Below are 15350 nucleotides of genomic sequence, written 5' to 3'. Positions count from 1 at the left end.
TATTGATTGATGTGATTAAAACCTGATCTTCAGATTTTCAGTTGATTTTTTACTCATTAAAATTTATATTTACATTTTTCGATTGATTAATTACCGACATAGAGATGAGTAATTATGTTGAAAGAATATGAAACAGTGGCATTGAAGATCTAACTAAATACATGAGAGCGTTCGTTCGTTTTGTTCGTGCACCTACGATTTTCCAATTACGAAATTAATACATTTTCATATTAAATTACTAAAAAAACCAAAAAACTATATATAACATCTTTGTTTAACATTTCAAAATCAAAATGTAAACAAAAAATTTTGATTAATGTTTCTCAGTATAAAATAATAGTTTAAAAAGTTTTTTAATTATCTGAAAAAGAAAATTAAAAATACTAATATTCCTAATTTAATTAAAAAGAAGAACTATCATCTCATCTCATACTATCTGACATTCAACAAAAGATGGTTGACAGATTGTTGTTGGTCGAAGGCTAATCTTCGAAACATCAACTTCTTTTTCATGTGCAGTCTGTTCATGCTGGCTGCTATCTATCTCAGGATCTCAGACACTCTTTGAAGTATTCGTCAATAGGAACCATAGAGATGACAAGAATTGTGCTAATTAAACTTGTTTCTCCACCATTTCGCTCATTATTTATTTATAAAAAAAAGATTTTTAAATAACTAAAACATTGTTAGAATAAAAATTATTTAATTTTTCAACTAGATGAATTATTCAACATTAATCTAATTTAAATAGAAAACCTCTCAGCCGTCTATTTTTTTAAAATATTTACTGAACATATGCACAAACATACATAGTTGTATACATATACGTATGTATTGTACACTACATAGATATATACACTGACGAACGCGTACGTGCAAACGTGCAAGCTATAATCATCATTCGCGCCAGTACTGCCTGTTCATCATGACACCTACATGTTTTTTAATGAAACAAAAAATGAAGTTAATTCGTGCATTGAAGTCGGCAGAACATTTCAGGCTGATGTGATTCGATGCGATGTGGCTGGTTTTGATGGTTTGTTGTGAAGGAGTTGGTTGGGCTTTTTTTTAATGTGATGTAATGTGATGATGTAATGAGGTGTTGTTCTACGTAAACTAGTGCCAAATGATGATGCAATGTGATGTTATATGATGTGATATGGTGCTATACAATGTGATGGGTTAGAAAGAAATAAATTGAGTTTAATGATGTCATTCGTGTGGTATGGTGTGAATATACAATGTTACGTTGTGCGATATGATGTTAAGTGATAATGTAATGTAATGTTATGTCATGCCATGCTAGGTGATGTAATGGGCTGTGAAAGAATAAGATGTAATGTAATGTAATGGGATGATGTGTGCTGGTGTGTTACTTGATATAATGTGAGGGTTTTCGCTAGTGCAATAAGCTTTGTTTAGCGTGTGTCCCTGCATAATGAGTTATACAAATGTTCACATATAATGGTGTATTGATGACATGTGTTTTATCGATACAGTTTGTTGTGTCGTTATTTCACTCCTGCTTCTTGTTGTTGTGTGGGATGTTGAACCGTGAACTGAAATTACATTAATTCAATAAATTGTGATGTCATTAGGCAGTGCGTTGGAAACTGATGTTATTTAACGCAAGTCGAAATGTGAAATAAAATATGGGATTTGAGTTTGGGGTTTTTTGTAACGTGCAAGTCTAAATGGGCGTGATGTTACGTCACAATGTAATTTCACATACCTTGATGGACCGCAGAGATGCCTGCAGAGGTTCAGTGATGTGATCCCATTACAGAAAGCATCATGACATCAGCGCGTCATCATTCCAATCAATTAGATTACACGACACCGTATTTGACATCTTGACGTTAAATCACATGACATAATATTGCAATGAACATGATCGCATTAAGGTCGACGCATTTAAAAGCGTTACTCTACCCATCAAAAAATTTAACGCGATTCCTGTCAAACAAACATTTGGATGTGGAAAGAACAAAATTTCCCTCCCCATGAAACGAGATGATACTGCGTTGCAAGTACAAATGGGAAGATGGCCTGATAATAAAAGAAAACACGCCAGTAAACTTTTTTCTAATTTCATGTTTTGTGACATGAAATTGCATTAAATAGCGTTCATTAATAAATTGCGCAACCGCCATTCAACCTTTCATAATTATTTTATATAGGGCATCTAAAATGTTTCATCTGGATGTTCACTCTTCCAGGAACAAACATTTGCACGCACACGCACCAACATTTGCACGCACATAATTTATAGTTGCGGCTTAAACGTTGCAATCTTAACACAGGCTCACCACATCATGTACGTGCGTGAATACTTATTTTAAGCCAGACACATGAACATTGGTAATCTCACACATATTTCATTCAAAGAACACAACACAAATACAAGTACCAAAGTTTAAAAATAATACATCCTCCGCTTTCACACATACATTTATATGTAATCTATAATAAAAAAAAAATTTTATTAGTTGACTACACTTAAATAGCATGCTTATATCACAGTTAAATAACCACACGTGTGCGTGCGTATATATGTGTGTGTACGTGTAGATCTATACGCTTAACTCTATATAAACAAACTTACAAGAAAGAAATGTATATTCACTTGTACAAAAAAAACAATACCGACACAAATTAAAACATTAATATTTACACACACACACACATATACAAATACACATATACAGATACAAATACACGCATAAAAGACGACCGCGTTAACATGAGCAGCAGTAGTAGCAGCAGCAGCAGTAGTAGTAGGAGCAGAGTGAATCGACCACTTACGCCAGATAAAAGGCCAGCATTGTTGAGCAACTTATTTATATTTCCTATGAGTCCACTGAAATATTGCTAAAATGCATCACTGCCTGCACAGGGGAATGAATTTGAGTTATTAATTATTCACATATTGAGTCTGTTCAGTTCGCAACGCACGATGAAACCGCAGTTGTTGTCTTTTGTTTGGCTCACGTGTTTCTATCTCTATGTGTCTGAGTCTGTTTGTGAGTCTGTTTGTCGGTGTGTGTTTGTCTGCGTATGTGTTTGTCTGTGTGTGTGTTTGTCTGTGTGTGTGTGTTTGTCTGTGTGTTTTTGTTTTTTGCGTGTATGTGTCAGTGTACGCTTTCAAGTTTTTTTTGTACTTTTTTGCTAGTGCCCACCTGTGTGTGTGTACATCCTTCATTTTAAGCTCCTATAGATTTGGCAATTTTTTTTAATAATTTTTAAATACAAATTAACAAGTAAATAGATAGTAATCACAAAAGTTAATTATGTGCACGAGTGTTCAATTCGAATGATTAAAATCTTTTTTTGAAATAGTAGGCAAAAATAGACTTATAAATTTAAAATCATAAATGGGAGAAAACAAGTAATCATTCATCTATGTATGTGTGCATGTGCAAATGTGTAGGTGTGCTTCTAAAAACAAAATTGTGTGATGTGTCAAACATCTCCACTGTGACTGTTCAAGGTTGACGTACGCGCTGGGACTCTACAGTTGGCAATTCTCTACTGCACCTGTCTGATACATGCATACATGCATAAATACATACATACATGCTACATGTATAGATACCTATATATTCACAAACAAACACACACACACACATACATTCATACATCATACACCGTAAATCTTCTATCAGAATCAGATGTGAGTGAGTGTAGTACAGATTTTAGGGTTTTAACATTTACTGACACGCATGTATTTTTGAATGGAATGATTGAACTCGAAGTGGCAATGAAATTATCAGAGTTGAATGATCTGAAATTATTTAATGAATGGAAAAGTTCATGGTTCTGAAGATTTATTGAGTTGATCGGAAATATCAAATACAAATATGAATAGTTAAAAAAAATTGCAGTCTAATTTGTCTTCTTGAAGACGTAGACTTACCATTTGTGTTTTGCCAAAAAAATTCAAGTCAATTTAATTATCGTTGAATGAATGAACCATATAATTAATGGATAAATAGTGATGAATAAAAGAATGGATGAACAATGAAATAGACATTGAATTAATGAATGACCGCATGAAGAATGAAATAACGACTTTTGATAATGTGGTCGTCTGTATGTGTTTCGTGTTTTGAATATGCATGATTCTTATTGTAACAATTTTTCATTGTTTCTTAACTTATTAATGACCTAAATAAAATTTTGGCATTTTAACTTTGACGAATTTTTTGTAAAAAAAATGTTTCCGATTTACAAAATAAAGCAAAATGATAAAGTTTTATAAGGTATAGATGAAAGTCACTTTAAATTATGATTGAAATATTTCGAATAATTTTTTTTGCAAAATGCTTACATAGCTGTTGAGATGGAGTGTCTGGCACTGTGGAAGGAAGCTTCGGAGAACTACCTGTACGTAAGATTGCTGGATGTTGACGACGACGAAACATATCGATGTCTGGTTCGTAGGCTTTCATTTGGCAGATTTTTTTCAACTTCACATCAACTTTATACTTATTCAGTGTTCACTTCACTCATTATAAAATTCACCATTCAAATTATTATATTGATCTTAAAGTAACTTTTAAGGATTATAGGCTTTATTACTGGCTTGCCTTTGAATAAACTTTTTATTTCTTATTATTTTTCATCTTATTTATTTATTTTAATCAACTTGTTCGTGTAAAAATTCACATGGGATTTAAAATCGTTAGCAGCATTTTTCAACGAGAAAAAAAACAAATATTTGATCAATCAAACAATCAATCAATCAGACAATTAATCAATCGAACAAGCAACCAATCAATCAATGAATGAGTTGACGGGTCAAGTGAAGGAGCGGTTGTTCATACATTCACGTTGAGCTCTTTCAAGAATTTAAATGATTTTGAAAATAAAGTTAAAGTACTTAAGAGAAATATAACAAAGTGAACAAGTTTAACACTCTTTTATGCTTAATGTTATTTACATAGTAATATACATTTTGATTTCAGTTACACTGTAATACGATTACAATTAAATGTGAACTTAAAACCCCAAAACTAATGCTGGTGTTCCAAAATGCTGCGTGCACTTATACTTACTATATTGATTTTATTGCTTCTTTTTTGCGTTATTAATATTTATAAAAAAAAAAACAACAACGCCTATCAAAACAACAACAACTACTACTACTACTTCTACTTCTACTTCTACTACTACTACTACTACTACTACTACTACTACTACTACTACTACTACTACTACTACTACTACTACTACTACTACTACTACTACTACTACTACTACTACTATAGTACTACTGCTGCTGCTGCTACGATTACTATTACTGCTGTTGCCACGATTACTACTGCTGCAGCTGCAGCTACTACTACAAATATGCGGCAGCTCGAAAATGTCATCAAGAATGTTCAATGAACATCGGCACACCAACATCATCAACATTCGCCATAAATCGTTGTCATCCCTATCATAACGAAATAATGTATGTGTGTTTATCTCTGTGTGTGAGCTTGTGTGAGTGTTTCCTTCTCTCTCTGTGTGTGTGTGTGTGTGTGTATGTGTGTGTGTGTGTGTGTGTGTGTGTGTGTGTGTGTGTGTGTGAAGTGGTGCAGTTGTCCATACGACACAGTGTAAAGTGTACGATGTAAGCAACAACAACACGAATATCAGATTAACAACAACATCCACATAAACAGAACTTGGGCATGAATAAGTATTAACAGTGTTACCAACAAAGGCGAATCTTTGCACAATGCCTCAAGATGACCCAAGTTTGATAACAAATGTTACAAAATTTTATAACTTGGAAGCCTTACAGACAATACAACTAAAACATTGAATTTTAATCTAACATCAACTTGTGTAAGCCAACTTGAACATGAACAATTATTTCAACCGGAGCAAACGATCAAATATACTGCCAGAAACAAACTCTTTACACTGAATTTCATTACAACTAATCTAAAATGTGAAAGGAATGAAACAACACCAAAAACTCTGACCCAACAACAACAAAAACAAATGATGCAATAGGAAAACAGCAGCAATCAGTTTAATAATAGCGGAAAAAAGCTAAAACAACAACACTGGTGACCATAACAGACAAAACATCAACGACAACCACAACATCAACGACAACAACAAAAGCAACAACAACAACAACAGCAGAGATAACAAGGACCAAGGGCCATGCATAAAATGAACATTCATCAAAAGTTTCAACGATAACTTCATGCTTCATAGGACCCGCTCATAAACTCAATCAATTACATTCACATACATTCATATAAATTCACATACATTCATATACATTCACATGCATTCACATACATTCACATACTCTCACATACATTCACATACTCTCACATACATTCACATACTCTCACATACATTCACATACTCTCACATACATTCACATACATTCACATGCATTCACATGCATTTCCCATGCCTTCATACACCCTACATGCACATTCATATTTATAATTTTTATTATTCAATCAAATGCTTTGTTATAATAAAATGTACGCAATATTTAAACGTCAACTCTTTACATGACTCAAACTGCAGATGAAATTTACAAATGTACAACTTTCGCGAAAGTAATTTCAGATTGCAATAATAGTAATAAAAGGTTTCATTCATTCGCAATCACTGACAGACATGAATCGATTGATGCATTCGCAAACACGCACACATGCACACACACGCGCACACACGCACGCACAAATCTTTCATTCCACCGAATAGAAATACCAGCACCATGGTAATGACGTGACGCTGTCTATGAGTGTCGACGCAACCTGCCGAGGTCTCAAGAGTGCCGTGGATGGTCCCTTCCTCATGAAGTTCGTCAAAGGTAGGTTGAAGTCTAGGGTCTTGTGATCGTTAAATGACTTTTTGAGAAAATTTTGAAAACTTTTTGCATTCTAGCTTGACTGAACTAACATAAAGTTATTGAATATAAAACGTCTTTTAAAAATTTTCAGCTGATCTTTCGCTAAACAAATCCAACCGTTGCCATTTTCCTAATTGGATAAAGAATACAACATGGCGAGATATGGCTGGCCGGTTCAAAATATTAGCTAACGAATCGGAGAACAGTTTGGTAGAACGTCATCGCCGACCTAGCCAACCAAAAGACGACGTACACGCTGTACACAAGTGTAGGAGCATTTTATCAAATTTCACAAATGAGGCCAACGAACGAATCCTCATATACCATGTCCTCACTATTCACAACTGGTCAGTCTTGGTTTTTATTCAATATTTGAAATTGGCATTTTAACATCGGTATGATAAATACTAGTTTTTCAGTTTAAGGTAAATAAGGTTCACCTATCCCTTTCTACTGTGTTCAGAAGTTCAAAGGTTTTGAGAAACAAATATTAATTAAACAAGACCTTACAATGGAATAGTCATTATGATAGGATTTCGTAAGATGAAAAGAAAAAATGTTTTACAAAATATATATATATATATATATATATATATATATATATATATATATATATATATATATATATATATATATATGTTATTCAGGGATAGAATGAATCTTTAAGAACTTTAAGTTTTTAATTTCAAGGTTTGCTCAAAGTTTTTGCAATTTAAATTTAGTTTTGTCATAATTGTCAATGAAAAGGTTTAAAAAAAATTTATTTCACGCACTGATGAAAATATTGCACTTGCTAAACTTGAGACACAAATGGAAATATATTAGTTAAGAACAGACACAATATATATAAACAATCAGACTTTCAATTTTTCACTCAATCTTTAGTTACTACTGAACGCTTACATTACATTAACAGCGTTTAAAATTACAGTTAGCAGATATTAACAAATCATTTAATAAATACAAGAAAACAAGAAAAAATAAGTAAATAGACAGCACCAATAGTAACAACAATAAACCCCGCAACAACAACAGCAACAACAAACAAACAAACAACAGTAGCAGCCACACAGCTACCAACCACAAAAATAAAGATTGATAGCTGATTGTGCAGGAGACAGTGTGAACAGTTAACAACATCCTCACCCAATGATCAATAACTACATGCCTACAACTACCACTACAACTTCTTCTCATACTAAAATTACTACTTTGTTTCTATTTTTATTATTATTACCACTCCAATTACTAGCATCGTATCGTATTGTTGTTAATATTATTGTCGTTACTACTACTTTAAATATTGATATTAATACTAAACTGGCACACGTTTGTTCTCTTGCTTAGCCTTTTCTACTGTTTTCCCATTTAACTGCATTATATTATTTGTGTTTTTTTATTATTTTGTAAATTCATAAATATGTTGTTGATATGGTTGAAAGTTAATTTCATTAATGCTATTGCTGAAAAATAAATTAATCTTAAGCAAAAAATTAATGAAAGCTAAAGTTCAAAGAAAATTTTTTGCCATGAAGGACGGTTTTTAAGAAAAATCTGAAACTGTTGCCGTTATTGTGTAGTTGTTCTACTGTTTTTTGTTGTTTTAGTTGCTTATTTTTATGTTTTTCGTTGTTGGTTTGTCATTTACCATTGTTATTTTTGTCAGATCAATCAATCAATCAGCCAGTCGTTTAATTATTCAATCAATCATCCAACCATCTAACCAACCAACAATCAACCATACAATCAACCAACCATCCAACCAACCATCCAACCAACCATCCAATCAACCATCCAATCAGTCAGCCATCTATCACCGCCAGATGATGTAGATTAAAATAATTTCAAATGATTCAACGACAACAACGACGATACAAAAAAATAATTTGCCTAGAATCTATGATAGAAGCAGATGACTCGTTGTAATTTGAGAGTCAGAAAAGTTTTACTATATCAAATGCACCAATTTAAGCTCAAGAACAAATCCCTATTTGAATTTGAAATATAAGAGTAATATATATATAAAACATCATAAATCATATTTTATTACAAATATTTTTGTTAAGATAAGCAAATAATGTGCATTTAAATTTTTAACAGCGTATCACGGAGCACATGCCTTCAAATAAGGACAACCTCTTACAATATCATGACTGTCTCCCAAGGTTTTTCGTTGCTCGTATCTCAATAATTTTGTTTCTAATAAGTTTTAATTTGTTTTCATTTTATTCAATAAATTTTTTGCTTGATCATTTTTTGGTTTAATTAATTTGAACAAGAAACTGTTCTCAAAGTTTAATGAATTCTAAACAAACTTTTTTATGCTAATCAAGTTTTAAGGATAAAGTTGTGTAGAACAAAGCTATTTCGCTTAATCAACGAATTTAGACTTATGAAATATATTGAGAGAAAAATTAAAATGTTGAAGTACAACTCATGTTTGTACCTTTTCCAGAATGCAGCTGCTATACTATTTTTCTAACAAGGGATGTTTTCTGGCGTAGTTTATCTATTTTGTAGGAAGTCGTCAAATTTGTAGACAATAATTATTTATCCTTAAACAATTAAACAATTTTAATATTGATTTAAATGTAAGAATTTGAAAAATTACGGTTTATTGTTTGAAAGTAAGTTGATTAAATGTTTCGGTGTAACATTTTTAATTAAAAAAATCACTACACAATTCGCGTATTAAAACTTGAAAGTATTTTTTTTTACTTCTAAGTGGTCATCAAAGGAAACTATTTAGTAGATATTAATTTTCAGTGTCTTGTGAACAATTTCTTGAACATGTTTTGAAACTCGGGAAACGTTTGAAGCTGGTTCTCATAACAAGCTCAATTTTTTTGGAGACTAAATTTAAAGTTTTTTCTTGATGACAGTTTTTGAATTTCAAACACAACATTTAGGTTACATTTATGGTGGAAATGATGAAGAGGACGACGAAGATGACAACGACCAGGTGAATGTCAATGAAGTGAACAGGAAATGTCAGCAGGAGTCCACATACACGCGTCACCAACATTATCTTTGTGGGTTTCAATCAGATGTATTTTAAAAATTAAATTTTGAAATTTCAATTGGTATAAATTTGAAAATTGTAAATTGATTTTATATCCATATCTAGCAAATTGAATAAATATTGATTAGACTCACTTTTAATTCAGTCAATACGCCAGTCTGTCGTTCAATTAAATCAAATTATTTTTGGTATTGCAACTACATTAAATGTCAATCTTTCAAACGAATTAAATTAATTGAATTAGCCTAGTTAGGATGGAGTTAATTAATGTACAAAACATGTGCATATTCACTAACCATTACACAGAAGCTGATATACCGGCAACCGTTCACCACAGCAGAACTTACGAGTTTTAAAATAAAAAGCACTTCTAAATTTTGAACTTTTATTAAATACAATAAATGTGTAAAATAATAAAATTAAAATGACTTCTCTCGTGAATAATACCAACAGGTCGAAGCTATATTTCTAAAATTTACCAACACGCTGTAAAAAGCGCTGTAAAAAGGTATTGATTTGTCGTAACCGAGAAAAAAAATAAAGAAAATGTAAAAAAAAGTTGTGGTTTAAGAGAAAGAGAGAGAAGAGAGAGAGAGAGAGAAGAGAGAGAGAAAAAAAGAGAAGCAATTAATCTCGTTGAGACTGTTTCCCCCGCATACATTCATAATTGTTAATCAACAACAACCAAAACAAACGAAAGAACAACCGACGGCAAAAAGCTGCAAACAAACAGAAACAGGCAAACAAACAAGCAAACACGAGAGCATTATAAAACACATGGATATCAGATTAAAATAGAATTCCACGTAATTTGAAGTTATTTTATTGTATCATTCTGGTCATGAACTGTAGCAAACGTTGACTTCGTCACACGTTTCTTGCACCTTCAGTCGAATACCCAGGTTTCTTGTCACATACTAAATGCTATAAAGCTCTACTTCACGCTTTTTTGAATAAAATTGAAATGTGAACATAGGCAAATTAAAATAAAAACAGGTATTACTATTTTTATGATAATTATATATTTCTCAAAATAGACATTCTAAATAAATTTTTTCATTCAATTTCCACATCATTACATCTCCATCACAGCAAAATATATTTTAGTTGTTCTATTATTTTCCATTTGCATCAGCTGCATCTCATACCAGCCTATAAAGAACGTCTGAATTGAACCTTGATTCAATAGCAGCATCTCCATTTCAAACATCATCAGACATCCTGCCGACAATTCAACAAGCATCTTTCCAATACCAATAATTATAGTAATTTTTAGTATAATCATGATAAAACCGCGAGTAATGTTATTACTGTGGTTTTCTTTGTCAGAATTATACCAGAAATTTCAACAAAAACATCAACATTTTGTCGTCGTTAAGTTTTTGTTTGCGTTTTTTATTTTCTGTCCGCAATTTTCACATATTTTCATTCAAACAAATAGTTTCTGTTTAGTCATCAAATTACTCGTGTCCTTTCCTCTTTTCCATTGTGTTTGTTTTATTTAAAAATCATTCACCCACCATCTTCACCATCTCCATCATCTTCACGAACCATCTTCGCCATCTTCATCATTTTCTTTCTCCACCAGCCACAACATCTGGAAAAGTGAGTTGTCCTCTACCAGGCAACCATCACACGGCACCGGTCGGAACCTGCATGTACAGGTTGAACGTTGGTTGCAACCAGGAATCCACCATACTCATCGAACCAAGTTGCTCCACTGATAGAAGGGGTCGGCTATTTTTCTTCCGTTATTAATTATATATTTATATAAATTATTATTATTATTATTGTTACTCTTATTATTATTATAATCGTTGTATAATTTTTGTTGTCGATCTGGCTATTATAGCTTGTTTTAGTGATGTCTTTGGATGGTTTTCATCATAAACTTGTTAAATTCATTTCAATGTTCTTATTGTGCATATCCTAACTAGACGCACACAGACACACACACAAGCACAGACATACACACACAAGCACATACACACAAACAAACACACACGCACACGCACAGATGATAACTTGGAATGTCTTGCCACCTGGTCCAACAAACTGACCGTGTCTCATTACGTAATGGTCAGACATAACAGAACAGGGGTCATCAGTTGCTACGTTAGTTGGTGGTCATTTTTTTTGAATTTAACAATAATTTACTCAAAATAACTATAAGCTTATCACAATATACTATGTAGAAGTTAACAAGTTGATAAAATCTTATGGTTATTTTTCATTTTAATTCGCCAGAGTTTCAGGCGGGAGAACAACATAGAAATGTTTGGCTACGATCCCAACTGCATATACAACAAAATCAACAACAACAATAACAGAGATGGTTCTATAAATAATAACGCTCACCACAACACCATTTATCAAATTAATAAACAAAGTATTTAGTCTATTTTCTTTTAATTAATTTCCATTTTTACTAATACAAAAAAAAACATAAATGTAACAAAATATTTTAATTCTCACCCACCAAACAACACCTCAGGTTCGTGTGTTGTCAAACAACACGCACCATCGTTGCCATCATCACAAACAGCAACGAACAACAACAACAAACTTTCAGTTCATCGACCGCACCAACAGTCAAACAACCACTCGAGGCGAAAATTTCCAACTAACAACAGCCAACTCAACCAGCAACAAAATCTCATATCAACCAGACGTTTCGATACTGTGGTTACGACAACGACGACATCTCACAAACATCTTCTGGACGTCAGTTCATCCTTTGAAGACACGAACATCAAGAAAAACTTTGTCATCCCAGGCGGCAACGATGATGACGACTACGACGACGATGACGAATACAATGATAAGGACGATGAGTACGATGACGACGACGACAACGATGATGAAGACAGTGGAATGACACCCGGTGGCAAGAAAAGAGGAACAGACCACAGCAACAACAAACCAAACAGGAACAAGCATCTAAACACAAACAGCAACAACAACAAGCATTCCACCAAATATACTAACAACCACAGATTCGACACGCACCAAGAAGACCCACTAAATCCAGATCTTTGGCAAAACCCTAAAAAAGGTGTATTGAGGTCGTACAACCCAACAGTCACAACAACGCCAACAACAACGACGACACAATTGCACTTGTGGAGGCGAGTGACTAACATGCACCAGCAACCACACCATCAGAAACCAACTTCTATCTACAAACACTTCAACAAAGTTGCTCAGCAGACCAACAAGCATGGACGTGTTGCAATTATTGATGGCAACACTCTAAAACACTCTTCAGCATTGTCGTCATCGTCGTCGTCGTCATCTATGTCATTGTCATGGTGGTTACACTTCATCGTTGTTCACCTGGCGATATCATTAACAAGTCCGTCGTATTTGTTCGACATTATCATTTCAAACATTACAAAATTCTCAACATTTATGTCAACAGAAGAGCAAAAAAAACGTTTTAAATATCATATCAGTAAGAAAGTTTTGTTGAAAATACTTTGCAAAATTTGGAAGCCTCTTTTTATAGAAAGATTGCACGCTCGACAACAATATGACAACAGTTTATTAGCTGACACCAAGGTTAGTAGCCGCAACCACAAATTCAACCAATTTGGAAGTTTCAATGGAAGTAACCGCAACACCACCCATGCCACCACCGACAACAGAAGGGACAACAACAACATCGATCTTCAATACTGTCACAAATATGAATCCAACATCAATGCAATCGTTAATGAGTCTGTCAATAGAATTGACATTGTTAATGTGAAAAATGAAAATAATTCTCTGAACAGCAGGAAAATAACAGCAGACATTGATAACAGCGAAACAACTCACACGCACATCTCTAACCAGCAACTTCTTCCAACCTATCATTTGTACTGCCAACTCAACCCAACAGTCAAAAACCCATCAGACACCAGGTCACTGCAATCAAATCACAACCATCAGCATTTTCGACAACAACAACTACAGCAATGCAATAATCACGTCAATAAAATATACCACGTTAACCCAATAACAAATTATCATCATTATTTCACATGTCTTTTAAGTTTTTCATCGCTTCGCTTTCCCTTCGATTTAGAGAATTATTCATTTATCTTTGGGTGTCGTTCTTAAAACGTTATTATACAAAATAAAAATTCACAAATTATTTTGTCAGTTAATGACAAAAATTTATTTATAATTTTCACATTAGCGCGTATGCGTAAACACATTTACTTGGTAATAATGTACAGAGGCAATAAGTTGACTTTGCAAAGTTATTACATTATCATAATATCATGTACATAAGATTCTGTAAATATTAAATATGTATGTACAATGTATTAAATGTTTCCCTACAAATAACATTTGCGTTAATCTGAGATTTTATTCACAGCCAGAAAAACGACAACCTAGTTTCACGCCCGCACAACACCACACAGTCACACAGCACACGTTCAGTTATCCAAGCATCTTCTCAGTGACGAACTTTCTCCGTTGGGTTTGAATGTCTCGTAAAAAATGCTTACAAAAATTATGTTGCGATTTGAATCTTTAAAAATTATTGTAAATTAAAAGTCCTTTAAATTTTTATGGAAAATTTTTTTTATATTATGCAATTTTGTATCGAGTATTTATTTCTTGCAAAATGAACATGCAAACAGTTCAATTACAAACATACATCCAACATTAAAACTTATATACATACATACGAAATATAAGAACAAACATACACATACACACGAAAAAACAAACCAACGTACACATATACACATACAAACATAACATATAAACAGACATACATCTACGTAGAAATATACATACACATAAAAAAACAGAATGAACACAAACACAGGTTTATCAACTCAACATAACAGTATCACCCGGGTTGTTTTTTGTTTCAGATTTATTTTCATTTGTTTCACCAATGGAGACTTATACGTATGAACTTTTACCAAAAAGTTTTTATTTTCGGCTATTGAATAAACTTTTTTCATTATGAAGTGTTACCCATGTATAAACTGCATGTTAGACAGAAAAGAGAACATACATACACACACAGACACGCACAAAAACACATATATACAAATACATACATACATAGATATATACAATAAATAAATACACACACATACATACACACATAAACATAATTATATCATGTATATATCTATCTGTTGGCATGTCTTTTTACACAGCAATAGTTAATATCATTAAATTACAAGTTTATTTTTACGGATTTTTATTTATTATTTAAGAATATATTACAAGAATATAGCATAAGTATATGTACATAGTCGCGAATATAATTTATATGGTAATATATGTATGATTAGTAAGATATGAATAATAACGATGGTTTTCTGCTAATTTAAATTTTCAACATAGACATCTAATAAGTAACATTAATAATTTAAACTGTAAATTAATTAAAGCTAAAATATCGGTGAATTTCATAAAAACTGTTCATATGTATATATATAT

General features: G+C 32.6%; 1 protein-coding gene across 1 annotated transcript; it reads left to right on the top strand.

The window, feature by feature from the left end:
- Positions 1-4342: 4342 nt before the first annotated feature.
- Positions 4343-14384, top strand: HELRODRAFT_160645 (hypothetical protein; the record flags this gene model as incomplete). The annotated part of the gene is made up of 10 exons (XM_009017594.1): positions 4343-4435; positions 6727-6835; positions 6966-7221; positions 8975-9039; positions 9784-9864; positions 11485-11628; positions 11914-12011; positions 12144-12285; positions 12442-13801; positions 14309-14384. 10 exons carry the CDS (start codon positions 4343-4345, stop codon positions 14382-14384), a joined length of 2424 nt encoding a protein of 807 aa, XP_009015842.1.
- Positions 14385-15350: the final 966 nt, after the last annotated feature.

This window comes from Helobdella robusta, assembly GCF_000326865.2.
Source record: "Helobdella robusta unplaced genomic scaffold HELROscaffold_2, whole genome shotgun sequence".
Classification (NCBI taxonomy): Eukaryota; Metazoa; Annelida; class Clitellata; order Rhynchobdellida; family Glossiphoniidae; genus Helobdella; species Helobdella robusta.
Note: the sequence above shows the minus strand (reverse complement) of the source record. Positions and strands in the feature narration are given on the sequence as shown.